This window comes from Cavia porcellus, unplaced genomic scaffold (assembly GCF_034190915.1).
Source record: "Cavia porcellus strain 051 isolate PalLab524CR breed Dunkin Hartley unplaced genomic scaffold, mCavPor4.1 scaffold_15, whole genome shotgun sequence".
NCBI classification, from domain to species: domain Eukaryota; kingdom Metazoa; phylum Chordata; class Mammalia; order Rodentia; family Caviidae; genus Cavia; species Cavia porcellus.
The window spans coordinates 7,881,850-7,904,810 of record NW_026947498.1 but is presented as its reverse complement, the minus strand read 5'-3'; the positions used below and the strand labels follow the sequence as shown (position 1 = coordinate 7,904,810).

The 22,961-nt window shown below is 52.0% G+C and overlaps 1 protein-coding gene across 3 annotated transcripts; it reads right to left on the bottom strand.

Annotated features, from left to right (window-relative positions):
* Positions 1-8,633: 8,633 nt before the first annotated feature.
* U2af1 (U2 small nuclear RNA auxiliary factor 1) lies at positions 8,634-21,125 on the bottom strand. 3 transcript variants are annotated; one of them, XM_003463965.5, is made up of 8 exons: positions 20,968-21,125; positions 17,210-17,297; positions 14,747-14,813; positions 10,679-10,728; positions 10,483-10,581; positions 10,040-10,173; positions 9,863-9,955; positions 8,634-8,918 (listed from the first exon to the last, which is right to left on the bottom strand). In XM_003463965.5, exons 1-8 carry the CDS (start codon positions 21,009-21,011, stop codon positions 8,774-8,776), a joined length of 720 nt encoding a protein of 239 aa, XP_003464013.1. In that variant the 5' UTR covers positions 21,012-21,125; the 3' UTR covers positions 8,634-8,773. The 3 variants fall into 3 exon arrangements, with proteins under 3 accessions (XP_003464013.1, XP_003464012.1, XP_063080616.1); XM_003463964.5 differs by lacking the exon at positions 14,747-14,813 and adding an exon at positions 13,881-13,947 and having other exon boundaries at positions 20,968-21,124; XM_063224546.1 differs by lacking the exon at positions 20,968-21,125 and adding an exon at positions 13,881-13,947.
* Between the last annotated feature and the right edge of the window lie 1,836 nt (positions 21,126-22,961).

Genomic DNA, 22,961 nt, shown 5'->3' with positions numbered 1-22,961 from the left:
CGTGATTCCTTCAGTTCCAAATCAGATAGCAGGGCACATTCTAGCCTTTCCTGACTGAAGAAGACACCAACAAACCCTCCAGCTTCATTTGCTTCATGTTGTTGTCACCTGCTTGTTTTTGGATTCTTGAGACAGGCTCTCACTGTGGGGCCCAAGCTGACCTTGAACTTGCAGCAATCCTCCAGCCTCAGCCTCCCAAGTACTGCGATTACAGGTGTGAGCTACCACACCTGGCTCTTTTATTTGCCTTTTGTTGACTCAAAAAAAAAAAAAAAATCCCTGCTTGGAGGTTACACAGCTGGGCTGTCGCACATTAGCGTCCCTTGGCTTTGCTGTGATGGCAGCTCTGCCATATGGGTCATGAGAACAGTTACCTGGGCTCCTTCTCAGCGACTTGGAGTCCTAAGCCTGCAGACCCTAACCTTGGGACAGACCTCCGAGGGTGGAAGTGTCCAGGGGAGTTGGTAGAGGTTGGTGTGATCAGCCCTGAGTCTCTCCTCTTCCTCTACAGCTGGAGCTGAGTTCTGTTCCGTCCTCGAGCCTGGAACAGCACCCAGGAGTCTCCAGTGTTCAGCCCTGTGGCACCCGTGCCCACGCTTTGCCTCTCTATAAAGCCTCTTGGCACCGCAAGTTCCCTAGTGACAGCTGTGGGGACAGCTGCCACCTGGCTGCAACATGGGGACTGGCAGGAGTTCTAAGCAAAGCCCTGAGAGAAAAGAAACAAATTTGGGCAAGAGGAAGGGGAAGATGAGGGCTGTCCTAGGGCTAAGAAAGCAGCCAGGCTGCATGAGACTGGTGTGGCAGAGACCAAGAGCTGACCCCAAGCTCCCACTTAGACCTGCAGGCCAGTCCTGACTGCTTCCTGTAGCTGCTTTGAGGCCCCATAAAATGTAAATCCTATCGCTGGGGGTCTCTCTATTTGTGGCGTTTGGGTTTGCTGTCCCACAAGGTGCTGTGTGTTTCTATTCTAAATTTTCTATAGTAAATGTCATCCCAGCACTTGTGAGGCTGAGGCAGGAGGATCGCTGTGAGTTTGAGGCCAGCCTGGGTTACATAGTGAGGACTACATAGTGAGCCCCTGTCTCAAAAACAAAAACAAGAAAAGACAGCTTGGAACCCAGCCTGGGCAACTTAGTGACTCAGCAAGATCCATCTAAACAAACAAACAAACAAACAAACAAACCGACCAACCAAACAAACGAAAAAACCTCAGGGCACAGACCCTGGGTTTAGCCTCTAGTATTGGAAAAAAATATACAAAACAAAACCAGTGAGCTCTGTGTTTGCGTCATTTTTCTCTTCAGCTTAAAGGCACAAGGTGCACATGTTGCCATGGAAACCCTGGGAACAGCCTGGCCCTGGTCCCTCCCTTGTTCTCCCCCTTTAGCTCTGGCTGCTTTTGCTGCTGCCTTGAAGTGTTGCCCCTGTGCCCTGCCACCCTGCCTTGGAGCCAGCTGATTATGGACTGAAACCTCCACAACAGTGAGCTAAATAAACCTTTCTTTCCTTCATTTTGAGTGTCGGCTCCCTCAGTCTGGCTCACTTGTTTACTGGACTGAGTTTTGTGCCCCCACACCCACTGGGTTGATTCTGTGTGTGCGCACGCGTGTGTGAATGTTACCATAATTCTGAGCATTCAGATTGTGTAAAAAGGCACATTCAGGAAGCCCGATGCTGTCTGGCCAGCTGCAGTATCCACAGCTCCGCCTGCCTGGCCTCTGGGCTGTGATGGGCAGATCTGGTGCCCAGGCCATGCACAGGACAGGGAGGAAGAGGACAAAGTGGCGCCCTGGCCTGGCAGAGTGTCAGCACAGATGCTGGGCACAGAGCTCCGGAGTCCAGGCCCTGGTCCTGGGCAGCTGGGAAGCCCTCTTTGGCCCTGCATGGAGATGCCAGGGGGCTCAGAGCGCTGGGTGAGTTACAGGAGCCAAAGGAACCAGCTCGCTATGCCCACTGGAAGCCCCGGGTGCAGGTCTCCCCTGTGGGGCAACCACAGATTGATTGAGAGGTAAAGGACGCTTGGGGAGAGAGCCCACGTTCACGGGAAGAAACAGCTCTGGAGACAGGACAGGAATGGATCAGGCAGGATGACTGCTGGAGCCTGTGGGGAGTGGGGCAGAGGCGAGGGCCCCGGGGTCCAACTCCGAAGCCAGCAGGGAGGGCACTTGATCACAGCCCCGAATTTGAGGAAGGGAGCGGGCATCAGGCAGAAACCGCCTTGTTGGGCGCAGGCGCTCAACATACCATACCCCAGCCGGGACTAAGGACCACGCCAGCTTCCGCAATGCGCTATGTCCCTCTTTAAATTAGCCAACCCGTGCGCAACCCCGCGCTCTACTCCGTACTCTGTGGCAACTCCTGATTGGCCACAGCTGGATATAGTAGCCGGAGCCTACATCCCACTCCCGCCCTGCTTCCTTGTGGGCAGCCTGTGATTGGTCACGGCCAAATATATAAACCAGAGCCTGCGTAAATAAACTAGCAGTTAACTGTCGCCCACAAAAGCGTCTCCTGTCTCCTGTTTCATTGGAGCTGCGCCGGTCACCGCCTTCTCTTTGTCACACAAAGAATCACAAAAATAGGGCCAGGACTAGTGGAGGTCAGGACTAATGGAGATGTGCAGCAGACAGAAGACAAGGATGGGGCTGGTGTAAACTCAGCACCCAGGAAGCTGAGACAGGAGGATCCCCTTGAGTTTGCATAGTGAGACCCTGTCGCAAAAGGAAGGAAAGAGAAGCTGTTGAGGGCGTGTGTGGGAACAGCAGGCTGGAGAGGGCACTGGCTTTGTTCTCTGTGACAGGACGTAGTAGAGCCCAAGGGGCGGGCTGTGGGCCATGCAGGTGATGAAGATCTGACCACAGCAATAAGGTGCAGATGGTCTTCAGGAGTGGGTGGGAGGACACTTGAGGAGGTGGCTGCCCCCCAGGGGAAGCAGGATCTGGGTGGCACCGGATCCTTTGGAGTTTCTGCTCGGAGAGTTTGCAGACCTGGGGTGCACTGGGGTTTCCTGGGAGCACGGGGGTCCTTCACACCCGGAAGATGAGCGCTGTTCCTAATTCCTGTAACTTTTTACTGATAACAACTTTACTCAGCTGCAATTCAGCCCATTTTAAGTGTACAATTCAGTGGCCTTGAGTGAGCTAAGTGTGGGATGAGCGCCAATAGCCCACCTTTGGGGAGGCTGAGGCAGGAGGATCACTTTAGCTCAAGAGCTTGACAGCAGCCTAGGCAACACAGTGAAACTTTGCTCCCCCCTGTTCCCCCCACCCCCTGAGAAAGGGCTGTTAGTTACTTTGTAGTTATGCGACCTCTACCTCAATTTTAGGGTGTTTTAAGTGTCATCTCACCTTGCCCCTCACAAAATCAGTCAGTGCCTCTTCTCTTTAGCTGTGGGTCTTCAGTATGTACAGCCTTCAGAAAGTATGAGTCTGTTCTGTCTCCCAGGATTCACTTACTCCAGACAGTCCACATAAGTGGTGTCTTGATTATTTTTCTCTCACTGCTGGGACAAAATACCCGACACTCAAAATGAAGGAAAGAAAGGTTTATTTAGCTCACTGTTGTGCAGGTTTCAGTCCATAATCACCTGGCTCCAAGGCAGGGTGGCAGGGCACAGGGGCTACACCTCAAGGCAACAGCAAAAGCAGCCAGAGCTAAAGGGGGAGAACAAGCCCCTTCTCCTTCCTTACACTGTATGAAGACCACCCCCACCCCCACCCGCACCTGCCCAGGGCAGGGCGAGTGTAGCAACCACAGCCTCTTGTGCTCTCCTCTGGCACAGGCTGAGGCTGTTTACAGAGAAGGAAGGGGCCCTGGATCCCTGCTGGGTCTCCTAGCTAAACCTCTGAACTTCTCAAGTTGACACTGATGCATCAATTGTAGCAAGTGGAATCACAAACTGTGGCCTTCGGTGCCCAGCTCGTTCCTCTGCAATTGACATTTTCAAGCTCTTCTGTGCCCAGCAGGGTTCACTGCTTCTTTCCCTTTTATGGCCGAGCCATGGCCCATCATGTGGCCTACCGTTTACCATTTGTCCATTGAGGGACATTTGCAGCATTCCTAACTGTTGGTGACGGTGATGGACATCACTGTAAAGGTTCCTGCACTGGTTTCCATTCCTCTTAGGTGTGCTCCTGCGAGTGGAAATGACCATCTCTGCCTAACAGTTTGAGTCATGGCCAGACCCTTTCCCACAGCACCGCCCCGTCTTCCATGCCTGCCAGGTGGCCCTCAGCCCTCCAATTTGCTCCCCGTGACAGTTAAGCTGGGTTATCAACTCCATCAGCTTGAGCTGAGAGCTGTCCAAGGGACTAGTGGAAAACTAATATGGCTGGATCCTGGAAGTGTGACCTCTGCGTCCACCTACAGCCCCTGGCCTTCCTCCCTGGTGCTCTCACCCTAAGCTCTGCTTCCTGGCCAGCATGAGGGGAGCAGCTGCCCTCTGCCAGGCCCTCCACCATGGTGTTCTACCTTGGAGCCCGCTGACCATGGACTGAACCTTTGGAGACATGAGCCGAGTAGCCTCTCCTCCTCTAGACTGCAGGTGCTAGTTATTTTCTCTAGCAACGGGAGAGCTAATGCAGAAAACTGGCACCAGAGAAATGGGGTTGTTGCTGCAACTGTATCTGTGTTTGAGAGCCCTTTGGGGCTGGCTGGTGGGAGGCATTTGGGAAGATTCGGGGATGGTGGTGGCTGATAGCAGCCCCTGGATGTTATCACCAAGGCTGTATGATTTTTTTTTTCGGTAACAAGGATTTAACTCATGACCTTCTGCTTGTCAGGCAGATGCTTGTGCCACTGAGCTGTATCCTTGGCGCTTATGTATGATTCTGATAGAGTTCAGAACATGAGTGCTGATGAGTACAGACAGAAAGGCCAGGCTCAGGGAGCTTGAGCTGAGGAGGAGGACCCCTGGGAACTGGACTAGAGACCAAGCTTCTTACATTTTTCCATGCCTTGAGACTTCGTGGAAGGGTGAAATGGTTGGCAATGGATGAAGTGTTCTGGCAGAAGAAGTTTTAAGGTGACCCAGCTGCTTTTAGTCAGATTTATAGGAAGAAACAAGAACAAAAGCAGAGCAGAAGTATGGGAAACATTTCAAACTTTGGCTTAAAAAGATCCATGTGTCAGGGCTGGGGATTTAGCTCAGCGGCATAAGCGCCTGCCTTGCAAGCAGGCAGTCATGAGTTTGATCCCTGGTACCAATAAAAAAGATAAAACACACACACACACACACACACACACACACAAAAAGATCCATGTGTCCAGCTGGGAGCTGAAGGAAGTGTGCCTACTGGATTTGTGCCATTAAAAATAAATCAAAGCCAGAGGTGGTGAAATGTGAGCACTCTGGGAGGCTGATGCAGGAGGGCTGCAAGTTCAAGCTCATGGAAAGTTGTTTTTTGTTTGTTCTGTTTTGTTTTGTACCGGGAATTGTGCAAATTCAATCTTAGCCTGGGCAACTTAGAAATTTAGGAAGCCCTTGTCTCAAAAATAAAGTGAGAAAGGAAAGAACGAAGGAAAAAAGAAGGAAAGAAAGAAAAAAGGACTGGAGCTATAGCTCAGGGCGTAGGCTCTGGCTTCAGTCTCCAGCACTGGGGTGGGGAATTTGGGGGAAGGGGAAGAAACCAAGTATTTAAACCAGGAAAAGAAGATGCCCACAGGGCACCCCAGGATTCAGCAAGGCCCCTCCTATTTCAGAACCAAAGGTGCATGTTTGAGCAGACAGCATCTATGCCCTGCTGAGAAGGGCTGCCTTGGGAATCGGTTCCCTGGGATTCTACTCGGCGCTCACCATGCAGGCACTCAGGCTGCCACAGCCATGGTTTGGGGGCCCAGCTACTGCTCAACCTGGCACAAACCTTGGGGTCATTTTACCTAGTGCTGGTTGCATGGATACACAAAATACAAGAGTTGTATTTTGGGATGGGCCAGGGCGGCTCCATCCAGATCTCCTAAGAAGGACTGAGGGGCCAGGCAAGGAGTCCCGAGAGCAGAATGTGCTGTGACTTCAGGCCGGGCCAGGGCTGAGCGGTGGGAGGCATCACCTGGGGACAGGCTGGCCTCTGTGCTGTGCTGCAGACCCTATCACTCGTGGAGGACTTGGGTCCACAGTGCCTCTGGCCGCAGGCGAGGGAAGCGGCCACCTGACTGGTCCCAGCACTGTTTGGCTGAGAGGTTGTGGAAAGAAATGACCTGAACTTCTGCTTCTTTGAACATTAAAAGGGGAAGGCAAATATAACTTAGACTGTTTTCTCTTAGGAGTTGGAGAGGAAGAGGCGAGCTATGTTTTCCAAACCCAGGCAGTTTTACTTAATTAACTCACGTTTGTTCAGGACAGAGTCCCTCTGTGCATGTAGCTCAGGATGGCCCTGAACTCACATGTGGCCCAGACTGGTCTCAAACTCACAGCTTCCGGCACACAAACCCCAGAAGGGCTGAGACCAGCGCTCTGAGAAGGGCAGCAATGGGTAGCTATGGGGGTGCATCTGAAGGATGCTGTGGATGGTTTAATGCTTGAAGCTGCTCTCCCCACTGTGAAGCGAGTCTGCTCTCAGGCTTTGGGAGTGGGGTCGGAAGTGGTCCGTCCCTCCAGCTCTCCACACTGCTGTGTGTGTGCATGGCAGGCAGCTGTGGGCTCCACCCGCTCCTCCAGGGAGGAGCCCTGGCTCAGCTCATTTTGGGGCCCAGGGGCTGGTGCCAGTGTCCTCCATGGCTGTGGCACATGGTGGCGTGTGGAGAAGAGCTTATACTGCCCAACAGGAGGCTGGGGATACACAGGCCCGCCCCAGATCCCCAGAACCTCTCACGGAGACCTTGCCCTCCCCAAGGTCCTGCCATTTGCCCCCTGGACCATGTTCAAAATAGAGGGGCCTCGCACACTTCCCTGCCACTGACCGTGCATTTGCTGGCTGTGCTGGGCATGTGCTGCATGGACACAGTAGCCTGGGGGTGACGGCCAGGCTAGGGCTGCCGAGCTCAGGGACCAAGGGAGTTTAGAACTTCAGGCCCCAGTGGAGCTGTTCAGAGCTGGGCACCTATCCCAGTGCGACACCTGAGGGGCACAGAGCCAGGCTTGCATGCCCAGAGCCCAGGGCACCTGACAGCAGCCTGACTTCCCACAATTCTAAGCTCTGCAGGCTGAATCATTTAATGCTTTCTTCCTCTCATGGGATCGCTAAGGTGATGGCCCGTAGAGAGGGGCGTCAGCAGCCCTGTGCTGAGCGGCTCTGGGAAAAGCCTGTGCAGTGAAATGCGGCCTGCAGCTGTGGGCCCTGCCTCCAGGAGCCACAGGGGTCATGAACCAGAGTAGCACTGACACTTCCTGGCTCTGGCCTGCAGCTTTTGACTGGGGGAGGCCCTGCCCCCTGGGCCGAGGGCTTGGCAGCACCCCTGTCCTGCTTGTGACTAACCCAGCAGGCGGGCAAGGGTGGGAAGGGTGTTCCCACCCACCTTGGTGGGAACACCAGCATGTGCACGCAGCACATGCACATGACAGGCAAGAGCAGCAGTGGGGAGAGCCCTGCAGCCCTGCACGCGGGGGAGGGGGGGACGATGACGGACACGGCTGGCAGTTGCCCCCAGGAGCTTTTGGCTCCATCAGCTCAATTATGCGGAGTCCCGGCCTGCAGCGAGCTGTGCCTGTGCTCATGACAAAGCTGTGCTGGGCTGTCCCCTCCGTAGAAACACCTTGGAGCACAACCCACAGAAAACATGGTCATTCACCACTGTGAATCACAGAGGTTACTTCACCAGCCTGAGGCAGTGGTGGGTGCTGGGGTCTTCAGGGCAGGCCAGAGCAGGAGGCGGCTGGGGGAAGGGTGGTGGACCTCTATTTCCTTTGTGAGCTGATCTCCAGCAGCATCTGAGGGCCAGACACCAGGCCTGGGTTGCCCAGCCTAGCCTCCAGCCTTAGTGCTAGGACTGGGCAGGCACTGGCAGGCCCGGCTCCCTCACTGTGACTGGACTATCAGAGCAGAGCTGCCCCTCAGCACTGACTGCATGGGCTCTGGATCCGCAGGTTCATGACCCAGGCGGCCAAGGCCTGCCTGGTACCACCCTGCGGGCCTCACTGCTGTCCAAGACACAGCCTCCTCCCGCAGGGCTGCCCAGAGGGGAGCCAGGGCTCCACAGCTCAGTGCTATCCTGAGACCTCATCACACGGATCGCCACCCACAGCACTTCCACCCCACGCCCTGGGACGGCATGCCCAAATCCACTTCCACCAGCACCCGTGAGCTCCTGGTTTAGGGGTGGTCACAGCACACAGCAGGTTTCAGGAGAGGGGACCTGCTCATGGCTGTGCTACTCTATGACGGCTGTGCTGCCGTCTGGCCTGCAGAAACCGAAACCGGTTAAGCGGCAGCCTCTCCCTACTGGCGTCCAAGAGTGCCGGAGCCTGTCACCAGCTGGCGGGGGAAACCCCTGCTCCGACTCCGGCAAGACGACTTTACTTCTTCCCAAGAGAGCTCCCTCATTTGTTACGTTTTATTTTATATCCCAAGTTCAAAAATCCTGCTTCACTTACACCCAAAGTAATAGATAAATATTAATCCTTACCCCAGGACAGCTGACTCGACAGCTGACTCCAAGGAAGAAATGGACTTTCCATGAGAAATAAACCACCCTGAGAATACTGTATCACTACAAATTTTATTCAGAAACCCATCTTTGTTTTTTTTTTGTTGTTTTTTAAAAAAAATTCCCATTATGAACTGGTTTGGTCAATCAACTACAACACTTTCTAGCAGACATATGGTAAAAACGGCACGGCTCAGAATCGCCCAGATCTCTCCCGGTCTCTCGATCGCCTCCGGTCTCGCTCCCGGCCTCCGCCGCCTCCTCCACCGCCACCTCCGCCACGACCACGGTCTCTGGACCGAGAGCGCCGCTCCCGGGACCGGGACCTCGATCTATGCCTGCAGTTGGAGGAGACGTGGTCAGAGCTCCAGGCACAGCCAGGCTGTGTGGGCATCCACACCCCCCAGCTCCTGCCCATGCACCCAAGAACAGAATAGGGCGACACCTCTTGCCCTCCCCATGGTGACAAAGCGTGGTGTGCCAGGACCCCCACCGCGTCAGGCTGAACCTGGACAGGAGGGGAGACGGCTCTCTTTGTGGACAGCAAGAGTCCCCGACAATGCCTCAACTTCCCACACTAGCTAAAGGGCAGAAAGCTTGGGCCTCTGCTCTGGGACGGGATAAGACGTGACCGCCAGGTTTTTTGGGTTTGCTTTTGGAGACTGGGCCTTGCTACGTGTTCCAGGATAGCCCTCAACTTGGTACACTGGCACTTTGCTTCATGAACACTTTTGCCTGCAAACAATTTAATTGGTTCACAAACCAAAGTGTTAGGCAAAATCTTTTGTTTGCAAACTGCATCAGGTGATAAAAACCACTGTGGCTGTCTTTCCTACACAAACATAGCCATCTTTTCCAGAATCGTGGAACAAATCATACTTATGAACCAAGTACCACCCTATGTAGCCCAGGCTGGCCTCAAAGCTGTGGCGATCCTCCTGCCTCGGCCTCCCCAGTGTTGAGTTACAGGCGTGTGCCACTATGCCTCCTCACAGCTGGGCACTTGGAAGGCAGGAGGAGGCGAGTACCTCCAAGACAAATGAAAACAGCCCCCCAAGCCCCAAAAAGCACCTGCAGCATTCACAGGAAGCTACACTGCCTAACCCAATGCTGTGCAGCCCCAGGATCACACAGCTGCACACTGCAGGTAGGTGCTTCATGCATTCTTCCCCCCAAGGCACGCCTGTGGGGTTCCAAGCTGCTGCTCGTAAGCACAGACTGACACGAGGGCAGAATCCGGCCCTGGGCGCCTCCCGGCTTCCAGGACACCCAGAGTACTCACTTCTTGCGACGGCGCCCGTACAGCTCTCGTCGCAGCTCTCTGGAGATTGGCTTCAGGTGCATGAAGTTGCAGAAGCCTCCTCGTGTGCACTCCCTGCGGGTAGGCAGACTGGGGTCAGGACGGCCGAGCACACCCGGGGCACAGCTGCCCACCTGCCCTGCAGGACCCCGCACTCACCCCATCTCGTACTGACGGCAGCAAGCTTCCCTGAAGTCAGTCACAGGTGACAGCTCAGCGTGGATCGGCTGTCCGTTAAACCAGCGGTTATTGAGGTCGATTACGGCCTTCTCTGCATCCTCCTCACGGCGAAACTGACCAGACAAACACAAACACAGGTCACTCCTTGGGAGCCCACACCCTGCCAGCACCCCCTGTGGACCAAATGCCTGCGGTGCAGGGTGTCGTGCAAGGCGCCAGCAGCCCAGCCCGCTGTGGCAGGGGGATGGGTCTCCCCGCAGCCCCAGACCACGGAATGCTGCCTCTGCTCTCAAATTCTGACTTAGAGCAGATGTGGTACGTGCGCAGAAAATGAGACTAAGAAAAAGCTAAACAAAATGAGCCCCAAAGAAAGCAGGCGCAGGCAGCCCTAGGCCGGAGCACTGACCCACAGCTGCTCCTACCTTGACATACACGTTCCCCACGAGGTGGTCCCCCAGGTTGTCGCAGACATTCATCTCCTCCACCTCCCCATACTTCTCCTCCATCTCTGTGAAGACCTCCTGGAGAGAGCACAGAGGTGAGGCCAAGCACGCCCCCGGGGTGGGTGGGAGTGCTGTCAGGGGCTCCCCGTGTCTGGGCCCGGGGCGCTGCGCTCACCTCAAAGAACTCGTCGTAGTGCTCCTGCATCTCCACATCGCTCACGGCACCTGCGGACGGACGAGAGACAGCTCGCTGGTTAGTGCCGGCGCCAGACAGACTCGTCCTCACGCTCAACGGCTATAGTGACACATGATTGTCTAGAGGACACAGGCCAGAGTGGCGCGCTATGGGGGCACCGGTCCGGTCACTGGACTCAAGTTCGCTGCGATGTCAAATGCCCCGACAGTCTCCGCTCTGGCTACCACAATAATCACTGCCAGCTTTAATCAGCAGCAAAAGGCCATTTTCAGAAAGTGAGGAAAGGCTGGCTCTCAAATTGAGACTTTTTAAACAGAGTTTTCTTCTAAGACTCAGGACAGAGACCGAGTACATGCAGTGATTTCCCCTTCACTGGGTTAAAGAGCAAGCTGCCGTGTGGGCCCACGACTAGGCGCTCCCAGGCCTAACTGGCTCCTGTTGTACACTGCCAGCCACGGAACACCGGGAAAGTCTTTTTGGTGTGACCAGACTTAGTACCATGCCCAGGCACAGCTTCGGAATGTGGGTGCCCTGAACAGGGGCAGCCATGGTGCTCTGCTGACGACAGCACTCCTGCTTTCTCCACAACTACTGTCCTCAGTGTGCTTTCACACTCACATGCACTAAGTGGGATCACGTCCACTCTGGGTGACTGCACACTTACATGCTACCCCAGCGACATCCTCTCTACCAAGTTCTACTATGCAAAATCGAGTTCTTTTAACTTAAATCTGAGAAGTCACACAGCAGGATGCCAACAATGTCACATTCCAAGCAGTCAAAGGCTGGCAAGGCCACTGGCTTCCAGGCTGGGCCCACTTGGCTCCGCCACCTCCCACAGCCACATTCCTGAACACGAGATGGGCCCAATAAGCCAGCTGCCTGCCCGACCAGGGCACCACCAGGGCTATGTGACCAGGTCTAGAGAGTCTACAGTGGCACCCCTGCGCTCTCTCAGAACTCTTATTAGGAGCTAACATCTTCAGATTCAGAGAATGATCTAGGTCCCTTTCCTAATATACCCGTGGCTGTGCTTTAGTTGTTTCTGAAATCCCAGGAACTTGGTTTATCTTAAACCCCAAAGCTTACAGAGAAGCAACAGTATGGCCAAGTGAGCGGCTAGCAGGACACAGCTCCGCCCCCAGAAGCAGTCAGGTTACAAACAATGGGAAAGCTGGCCAGAGGCCGCTCCTTCCAGGGTGGACTGCAACATGATCTAAAACTCACTTCCTTTTCCATACCAGAGAGAATGTGAAAAGGAAAAAATCTGTAAACGCCCAAAGTTTTAGCAGCTTTGAGGAGTGTTCCAGTAGTGGTTGTTTTAAACTGCTGGCTATATTCATTCTAAAATTTTTAATCAGTCACAATGTCTTGAAAGCAAAAACCAGTACATTAAAATACTGATCAATAGGACATTATTTAAATGACTATATAATTAAAATAACACAGCTTAGAACGTGACCAGTTTTTTATAGAAATGTCATTCTTAAACTGGGATTCATATTTAACATTTATCCATGCACATGAAGCTCATTTTTCTACAAACGAAAGGTATGTTAAAAAGAACCAGTAACTTTATTGAGGTAACTGATTGTCTTTCTAAAATGCAGAATTAGAATTTACTTTGATCTGAACCCCAGAGCTGGAATACGTAGAAGCTAGACGTTTAGTTTACAGCAGATGCAAAACAAGAGTACTGTGACTTAAAAACAGACACAAAAGCAGCTAGTATGACACTACAGCCAATAAACACGCAGGGGCAGGGCAACCAGGGCAAAGGCCTCTTAGTTGTGGTCACTCAGTAGTCTACTTGCCCAGGGCAAGGCCAACAAACGAGTGAATCCACATGTAAAGATTCCCTCCACCTACTGACACCACCCTGCCCCAAGCCCTCGCACACCAAGGACTGAGCCCAGGACCTTCGCCCCAGCTCCATCCCCAGACCCGTTTATTTCTGAGATGGCCACAGGGTCTGTGTGATCCTCTTGCCTCAGTCTCCCAGAGTGCTGGGATCACAGGCATGCACCACCATTATCTTTAATAGGCATTTTAAAACAGGATTACCAAGTAAATCCTGCTACCATCAGATCAGGGAGAGAAATCTCTATGAAGTCAGTATGCTAGCATCAGAACCACACAGTATCTCAGCAAAAAAGATTTCTAACAAAATCCCACCCCGCTAGAAATGTGCACCCCGCCTCAGGGCAGTGCCTGAGGGTGGCTGGGCTCCTGAGAACCAGGGGTCACATCCAGGCGCCTGACTCAGCCCTCCCCTCCCCCAGGCTCTCCAGGGCTGTCTTGTTTCCTCCCGCTTTTATGGGAACCGGAGACTGACCTGAGGTTTAGAGGCCTTTTATTTCAATGCACCCATAAATGACTGAATCTCAGTGATTTTACTGGATGGTTGTAAAAATTGGCAATTTCATTTCTGAACTTTTCAACGCCACTGATCTGCACCCTGTTCTTTAAAACCCTCTACTCTACAAGCACACAAACCCTAAATGTAGTAGGGGAAGAAATCAGGTGTTTCCTGAAGGTTAGGTTAGATCCGCTACCCCATCGGGCACTTGGGGCTCTCCAAAGGCCGCCCCTGAGGCCCTCAGGTTGGGGAATTCATCTATGCAAAGCAGGCGGCTAAGAAGGGCGCCTCTTCTGCCAAGCAGTTATCTGACTTTGGTGCACTGGCATGGGTGTAGCAGGAGGGCTCAGGGGTCAGCGCGCACCACGGCCTCTCGTCTGGCAAACACAGAGCGAGGCTCTCAGGAGAGGGATCTCCAAAGTGGAGCTGAAGCAAAAACCGCTAATAAGAAACGAAATTTGAAAAAATTCTGAAGCAATCTGCTTTGGAGAGTTCCAGAAGGAGAAATGTTCCAACACTGCTGCTCTCGAGAGGGAAGAACAGAGCTCCGACTCGATCCCGGCGCGTCCCCAGGATGGCGGTCCAGGCGCAGGGAAGAGCAGCAGGTCTGAACTGTTTCCAAGGGGCCCTGCCCGCCACAGCTGTCCTTATGAGAGGGCCAGAGGTGCCCAGCTCTCCAGCAGAGGCTGCCACGGGCGGGGGCCAAGCTCCTGCCACTGCTCTCTAGTGCGGCCCTTGACACTAGCACAGCAGCCAGGTGGGTGGACACTGAGCTCTGACGCGCAAGCCCAGGGAACCAGGGAAGAACTTGGATGAACTTACAGCGCAAACCGTCAGCAGACTGGGAAGAGTTTTGAGGGTTACGGTAAATGTTCAAGAGGGCAATGGTCTGAAATACAAAACGCAACAACTTTATATTATGGAAATTGAATGTACACACTTCACCGGCTGCCTCTGTGACCGCGTCAGCTGAGTCAGTGCTGAAAAGAGAGCAGGTTATTTCTTCAGAAGCAGAGATGTTCCCTTAGTTGGTGGCTGCCTTGAACTACCTTGCCCTACTGTGACAGAGATCTCATGAGATGCCAATACTGTACTTCTGCTTACAGAGTGCAGAAATAATCTCAGATTCCACCTCAAGTTCCAATCCAGGCCGGCAACTACCAGAATGATCTCAGATGTAGCAGAACACGAACAGAAAGAGAAGCACCTCTAGAGATGGATGAGAAACTGCTGTATTAGAGAAATACAATAGTTACATGTCATGAAATCTCTACCGCCTAGAGGAGAAGCTGTGATGGTGAAATAAAACCACACTCATTGGGCAACTTACCTTATTGATTCCTTAGTGTCCCTAGCATTTTTAATTCACAGAAAGAACTTAACAGAGGCCAGGAGTTCAGTCGCTGGGAGGCCCAATGATCGGCTGCTAAAGCGAAAGCCCGCTCCTCGCGCACAGGCACTCTCCTGACCGACGGCGGTCAGCGGAGAGGCCGGCCAGTGACCTCCCTAGCAGAGCCTCCTGAACTTGGCCGCAGCAAGTTCTGGCTGTGCGCATCACGCGGTTCCGGCACCTTGTCCTGTTTGCAACAGCTCTATGTCAGCAGCTCAGAGCCAACATTATGTCTCAATTAAGAGTGGGCTCTTGAACACCATTGTCTTAAAAAAATTTCTCCAACTGTGGGACTTACAGTGTGAGCCGTCAGCCGTCTGTGCACTGTTTTGGGGATTACGATAGATGTTTTGAATCAAGATGGTCTGCGGGGAAAAAAAATAAAAAGGGGAATTCTACTGGCTGCTGTGCATATATCAGACAATTGCAAAGAGACAATTTGTTTGCAATGGCTAAACGTTTGTTTTTCCCGCAAGTCAGACATTTATTTTGTCTTGTGCAGAGTACACCAAAACCATCATATTATGAAAACAGAGTTTGAGCAGTGACTTGGGCCAAGCCAGCCAGCAACCAAGAAGAAACTGCAACTTGTTTTGGGCAGCCCCCATTATCAATAGTGAAGTGCTTCGATACAAGATAAGTAACGGGACACTAATGTTTTCTTGTACTTCAAGCCAACAGACACAAAATTGTCAAAAGACTCACATTATAATCATTTTTCCCACACATAATTCGTTTTCTTAACCAAATGCGTAACTCGACTTTACGCAGGACGCCAAGCTCCCTGTCTCTTTGGAAAGCAGGCACGCCAAGTGGTCATGGATACCTGGCTCTTATTTACGCTTTCTTGGTGGGTCTCTGTTTACATAATACAATAGTTAAAACATTTGCTCTTTTCCGATCCTTCTTTTAAGGAAATAATCCTTTTAGCCCTTGTCCTTTAAACTGGATCAGGCAGACTTGAAACCTTACACTGTACCGTTCTTCTTAAAATCAAGTTGTCTGAAAAAACAAACCATGTTTAAGTTAGTAAGCTAATATAGTACATGAATCTCATTGTCCACATCACTGTAAGCAGCTTACAAAGAAACCCACCCTGAGTTATGCTAGATGCACCAGCTAACCCAATTTACGCATGACTCAGAAAATAAGTGCTGGGCCTTGGCAACCCGAGTGTGGAGCAAGCAGCCTGCAGGGGCCTCCTGGGCTGGTGGGTCTGCTCGCAGCCTCGAGTGGAGGGGCGTGAAGCCCAGGCTGCTATCAGAGGGTGCTGTACAAAGGCCAACGGTGGACGGCACACTGGGAACCTGAGGACTGATGCCGTCACTGGACGTTCCGTGGGCCCAAGCTTTTAGCTTTCCTCCAGGACTCATGGGTAGGATGCCTCTCAGGACAAGCGCAACAGAGTCCTGCTGTTCAAGCTCTCTGCAGAAAGTGCCACCTAAAGTGGCAACGTGGCTCCATTAAAATCTGTGGCCAGGGTGACTTTGGATGGACGAATCAGAACCAAAAAAGGTACTTGCTTAACACGCACCACCGACCCAGCAGGCTGTAACGGCAGCACCACCTTGCTCAGACCCACAGTGCTTATCCTGGCTTCTCACTGAACCCCAAGGAGTCCGGTGATTCAGAGAAAGCACACACAAGTGCCTCTGCTTGCTTAGGGGCCTCTCTTGGGGAGGGGGAGCACTTTGGCTACCAGATCCCCAGTTCAACATTGAAGGTGCTCAGTGACTGTATGATCCATGGCCACTGGTTCAGTGGGGGAAATTTAGTTAATAAACCAAGTATTAAACATAATTAAACAAAAGTTTAAAGTAAGCTCTCAGATATCCTGAACATTGAACCAACTGGCAACCAAAAATTGCAAGGGAAAACCCAGGGTGCTCTTCCCCTCAAAAAATGCATTTTGTTGTGGGGTTTCTGAGGGGTTTAACTAATAAAATCCCAGACTCTCTCTTCTAGCTCAATTATATCGACTGGCAGAGAAGCAGGTCTCATCTGTGAGAATGTCAACACATGGAGAGGTAGGCACAGGACAGGAGGAGGAGCTGCCAAGGCGCCAGAGCTGCACACGCAGATCCTGGGGTGACGAGGAGCTGCGCACCTTGGCCGACAAAGACCGGCCACGCGTTCTTGGACTTGGGGGGCCGCTGCTTACTGCTGCTGTGAGGGCACACTCTCTTTTTAATCATCTGTGTGCCTTTGTAGGGAGCAAATCCTGGCCTTATTTTTCAATCTGCCACAGATAAGAACAGACTACTGCAGATGCAGGTCTCTTTTACTATGAGGTTTCACCTCAATGGTGCAACCTACTGCTTGCTCAACTTGGGCCATCGAGACAAGGATGGTGCTCAGGTACTGAGATCTAAGTGGATCAGCACTCCATAAGCAGCAGTCGTGTGGCTCTCCTCTCTGGAGAGAGCAGAGCAGAAAAGTGGGAAAGAGGTGCAGTGAGCACCGCCTCCAGCGGCTCTGTCAGGGGGAGAGACAGCCTTAGCTGCGGCCACATAGACTGGACTCTTGTTTTTACCAAGTTTCCAAGGGTGACCAAAGTGGGAGGAGGGGTCCCCACTGGGATGGTTCCCCTGCTGTGTTCATTTGCTTGAACAAAGGAACATATGAACACAAGTGCAAAAGTAACACAAACAGGGAAGAATCATCCCCTTAATATGCTGAAATTACTTAATCACCTCTGAAAACACATTAAAGTTTGATAATTTATGTGACAATAAAAAAGGAAAAAAAAAAACAAACAAACCTGGCTAAAGGTTGGTTTATTGTGCAACCGAGAGCACCTGTCTCCATGACGACATGCTCCAATTTTGAAATAAAATGAGCAGTTGACTCTGCAAGGGAAAACAAGACCAGGTTATTTTGCTGAGAAGACACAAGACAGAAATATGTCACTCACGTGCTCTGCCCTAACTGGTACCTCCTTTACTTCACATAGCACAGGCATGCGGCTTCTTCCTGGTCCTTCCCCTTCCCTGCCGCATTTTGAATGCCTTAAAAACTGTGTCCTTCTACAAAAATGTCACTCTTCCAATAAAGCTCCTTTTAACACATACTCTTTATCTGCTTTTTGGGGGGTGGGGTACTGGGGATTGAGCTTACAACCTTGAGATTGCTAGGCTGGCGCTTATGCCACTGAGCTAAATCCCCAGCTTTTTTCAAATAAGTTTTATCTGCTCTTTTGAACAACAAACTATGCAGGAGTCTAAAACTAAATTTAACTGACCTCTTAGCTGTTCTCTATTGTTATAAGATGAAATTCTCACTGGGAGTGTAGACCCTCACCAAAGGCCTGGGCCAGGTATGGCTGCCGGCTTCTCTAAGTAGACTCAGATGCCATCTGCAAAGCAAGGGGGCGCCACCCTGGTGCTGCTCCCAGGATCACGCCTCGCACACAGGACTCAGTGCTATCACTAGTTACCGAAGAGCGAGCTCAGATTCTCTCCAAATGCCTATCAGACCCAGGGGGAAATTCCCACACCTGTCTAGAGAAAGGAACTCTCAATGTCAGTACATGGAAAACAGGCTACTGGAGAACCCAGCACATCTCGTGGCCTTTGGTCTCCACTGAAGGGCCCCCTTGACACTTCTCAAATACTCCGAGATGGGACAAATCAAACCAGCACCTGTGCGGCAGCAAGGTCAGGTGCCTGGCAGATCTGTGGTGCATTAGCAGAGTTCACAAATTTCACTGGCTGGACCTCATTCCAATTTCAATTTGAGGGGCAGGAATGCTTCCCTGCAGATTTTTGTAAAATTTAGACACCAGTCATATCGGGGCAGTCAACTGAGAGTGAAGACCAAAGGCACCAACCCCAAGGACCAGAGAAGACTGATGAGCTACATTTACCATCACGGGCAAGTCTGTGAATGCTGCAGAAAGAAAAGAACTGCTACATGTAATTCACAAACTTTTAAGGCTTACTTGGCTAACTTGATTAGACAATAACCAATTTTCAGGCAGTCAAATGCAAATGAAGAGCTTATTTTACTTTATTACCATTTTTTGGTACTGGGAATCAAACTCAGGACCTTGTGCTTGCCAGGTAGGTGCTGTGCCACTCATTATTTTTGAGACAGGCCATCAAGTAGGCAGGCAGTTCAGGCTGGCCCTGGACTCACTGTGTAGCTCAGGTGGACATCGCTCTTTCAGCACTCCTGCTTCAGCCTCCCGAGTGCTGGGATTACATTTAAAAGTATCTCAGAATACCCAGATGTGATGGTACATTCTCATAATCCCACCTTTTGGAAGGCTGAGGCAGCAGGATCACTGTGAGTTTGAGGGCAGCTTGGGCCACACACTGAATTCAAGGCCAGAACAAACTACACAGCAAGACCCTGTCTCAATCAAAAAAACAAAAACACATCTCGCAATGGACAAAATTCCTGCCTGAACAACACTCAACTATCCCATATAAATAAAGGAACTCTTGTTCCTGGTAGTGCTAGCCAGTTAATTATTTACAGCTTAGTAAGTTAATCAAATTTTTCCGATCTGCTTACTGAACTACTGAGATAAAAAGGAGAAAGGGGAGATTTACTGTCACAGATGAGTTATCAGGCTGATGTACTGGGCCAGAACAATGTCTGTGACCTAAAATGTGTAATAAACTAAATACTTAGCATACACACTGTACTTCTGGTTTAAATTAAAAAATAAAAAAGATGCTGGGTGTGGTGGTGCACGTTCGTACTTACAGCACTTGGAAGACAAAGGCAGGAGGATTGATGAGTTAGAGGCCAGCCTGAGGAACACACTGAGCTCAAGCCAACCTGAACTACGTCGGGAGACCATGTCTATTAAAACAAACAAACAAACAAAAACCCCAAAAACCAAAACCCCCAGCAAACAGCAGCTTTCTTTCTTTTTTGGTCTTTTTGAGACAGAGACCTCCTGCCTCAGGCTCCCAAGTGCTGGGATTACAGGCATGCTCCACAATGGTTTTTTTTTTGTCTTTTTGAGACAGTCTGGCTACTCCTTTCAGGCTGGCCTTGAGCTGGCTTCATAGCCCAGACTGGTCTTGCACTCCCAATGACCCTCCTGCCTCAGTCTTCCCAGTGCTGCGATCACAGGCATGAGCTATCATGCCAGTCTAATACTTTCATTTTTTAGTTGACCTCATCTTCTGTAGCTACATCACCTGAAACAATTAACTTCCCAGATTAAAACTGTGACTTTTATTAGTTTTGTCTTAACAGGTTAAAATGGTACTTACATAGAGGAAATATAACAACATTACTAGGTCAAGTAAGAGTTTCTTAGACTGTGAGAAAGCTACAAGAGACAGCCTTTCGTAAGTTAGAAGCCCTGGCGCACAAACAGAAAAGGGGAAACCACCAATGCCTCCAATTCTGCCTGTGTCAGGTCTCCAGCCAGGGGAGAAGCCTCTTTCCAGCTGAGCTGGCTACTCATCCCCAAGTTCACAAAAGGCTCACTTCCAAGCCATCTCCTGTCACCTCACCGCTTTTAGAATGCACTCCTCCACAGTATTTAACAATTTTAATTTTATTGCAATCATCCCAAAAGCCTCCACCACCATGAGTTCCCTGAGGCCGGCCTAAAGTTGACATCCACTAAATTATTTCCGGGGTAACTAATTTGGGCTCAAGAATTTTTATGAAGAGCTATATCACCTCTCCTAAACAACACAGTAAATTCTAGCATGTGTAAAGAAGCCGTTTGACAGGACAGCCTCCATCCTGGAAAACAGAAACATTTTTAACAGTGTTTGAAAAAGTGGCATCAAAAACATTCCATAATAAATTTAAGGAGTTATCATTACGAACAGACATTCACATAAACTTTGTAGGGCACGCAAAAATGGCCAAAATTAACCACTTACTCAGAGCAGATTAAGCCAGACACTCTTTAGGATTTCAAAGTAGGAATTATCCTTCAAAGCGTCTCACGACGCTTTATCCTAAACTTCTGCCAACACTGGAAATTAACGCGCTCCAATTAAACAAAAGTGAAATTAAACTTTTTAACCTAGTGATTAACGAAGGTTTTCAACCTTAAAAAAAAAAAAAAGAGAAAACTCAAAAAAACCCAACCACGAAAGCGCCCGTTTTCTAACGCTGCAATCGCCAACTGTTTTAAAAGCTAGGTGCGACTTTCGGGGCTGAGCCCGGAATCTGCGCGACACTTTACCGGGTCAGGGGTCAGAGGCGTCGCTCGCGGCCCAAACTCCGCTCTGGCGGGCCGGGACTGGTTCGCGGGACCGAACCCACAAGCAAGGACCCAAGCGAGCAGCAGAGACCGGCCGACGACGACAGCGAAGGCCAAAGAGGAAGCGTGTTGGGCCGGGCCGCTAAGGCGCGAGGCCTGAGGCGGGAGAGGCCGTCGGCGCCCATTTACCCGCGCCGCCCACGAGGCGGCGGGTCCGCGGCGCGCGAGGCCGGAACGGCCGCCGCTTCTTCCCGCCGTGCCCTCCCCCGCCGCCTGGGCTGCCCTGCTGCGCGGCCGCCGCCCAGTCTGTGCCCCGAGGGGCGGCTCTCACTCACTTGTCTTTTTCGGTGCCGAAGATGGAGGCCAAATACTCCGCCATTTCCCACCACTGCGGCCGCCGACACGGCTGCCGACGCCGCCAACCCTGCCACCGCCTGTGGAAGACGTCACCGGACGCGACGACGCTCTCTCCACCCGACGTGGCGGCGCCGACCAATCGGGAGAAGCGCTGTCTGCGCGTGGGCGGGACGTAGTGCGCACTCGGGGTCCGCCCTGCTGGAGGCGGCCTCCCGCGCGCCCCCTATTGGCGACCTTTGGGCGTGCTCCGCTTCCGAGTCCTACGCTGAGGGGGTGTCCTGCCCCTTTTCCCACGTGCCTCTGCCGGGACCCTTAAACACTGCCCCTCTGCTCTTGTCGGTGGGATTCCCCCACCTCTCTCCGCTCCCCGTACCTCTGTCAGTTGGGATCCCCAGGACTCTCCGCGTGCTTGCTGCGGGCCCCTAGGGCCACCCAGCGGAGTGTTTGGGAGCCGTTCTGCGCCTCCCCCTGGGTTCTACCCCGTTAGGTGGTTATTCTGTGGTTTCCACCAGCCCTGATTTGCAGCCCAACTGCCCAGTAAGGCTGGGTAGCAAGACAGAGGGACAGAGTCAGGACCTGACCTCTCTGCCTACGCCAGTCCCTGACTGTGGGCTGGCCACGGGGTCAGCTTAGCTTAAAGGATTTTGTTAGTATAGCATCACTGTTGGCCTGGCCCACGCCCTTGCCATCTGGGATGGGTGACTGACGAGCAACTGGAGACCTCTTGGGAAGAACATGGGTCGACTGGACAGACAGATGTTTAGGCCTGTCAGCCGGGAAGTTGGGAGCTACAGAGAGGGCTCAGTTCTGGATCCCTGAAGGAACGCAAGAGAGAAGGCTGTTTGTGGGAAACCAACAGAGAGAGGAGGCTTTCAGGAGGAGTTAGCCTGGTTAACAGAGCTGGGGTGGATGAGCAGACAGGGCCTCCTACCCTGCCCACCTGTTTGTCCTCCATTTGTCTATCTGTTTACCCTTCCACTCACCTATCCATCCATTCACCTATCCATCTATCCAACTTTCCCTCCTTCCTTTTATCCACCCATCCATCCATTTGTCTATCTGTCCTACCAGCCACCCACTTGGCCACACATCCACCCATGGTTTTTTTTTGTTTTTTTGGTACTGGGAATCGAATTCAGGACCTTGCGCTTGCCAGGCAGGCGCTTATGCCACTGAGCTAAATCCCCAGCCCACCTGTGCTGATACATAGGGGCAACCCGGTGATGACCAGAGCTGGGGCCAGTGCTTGAACACAACCCAAATAGACCTCCACTTAGAAGTCTGCTGGACTCCTGGAGCCCATCCTGTCTCCACTCGATCTCATTTTCTCCCTCAACTCCTGCCTCCTGACCTCCTGCTTTAGCATTCATCGGCCGATCACCTGGGTTCCCCTCGACTTTCCAACTCTTGCCTCTGTGGAGGTGAGGTCATCTGCAGTTGCAGCAGTGATGGCCTCTCGCCCATCCTGCTGTTGTCCCCTGGCTGTGCACAGGCTGCCCTGCATGTCATACACAAGCAGCACGACTTGGGTGTGGAACACGCATAGTTCCTCCCAGTGTCCGTGACCGTCAACTTGGAGGCAGGGCAGGTCTGTGAGTCCTGTGAGCACCAGAGGAGCAGACTATGGCAAATGGGGTCCTGAATTGTGTGACCCTCGACACAGCTACTGCTGTGGGGTGAACAGAGTGCAGTCCGAGCCAAAACCAGCACTCCTGGACCGTTCCTTTGGGTCCTTCCGCCACTCGCACCTTTGCTAAAGCCCCGGTCTCGCACCTTGACTGTGTGGTCCTCTCATAGACTTGCTCGCTGCTGTCTTGCAGTGTATCCATAAACCATCTTCTTGCCTTCTTTGAAGGCTGGCAAATTCTTTGGCCAGGCTTTCACACGCTGTACGAGCGTGTGTGGCAGCAAGAGTGACTCTGTGCCCCCGCTGGCCCTTCTCTGCTTCCTTTCTCCCCTGGGCTGGGCCTCT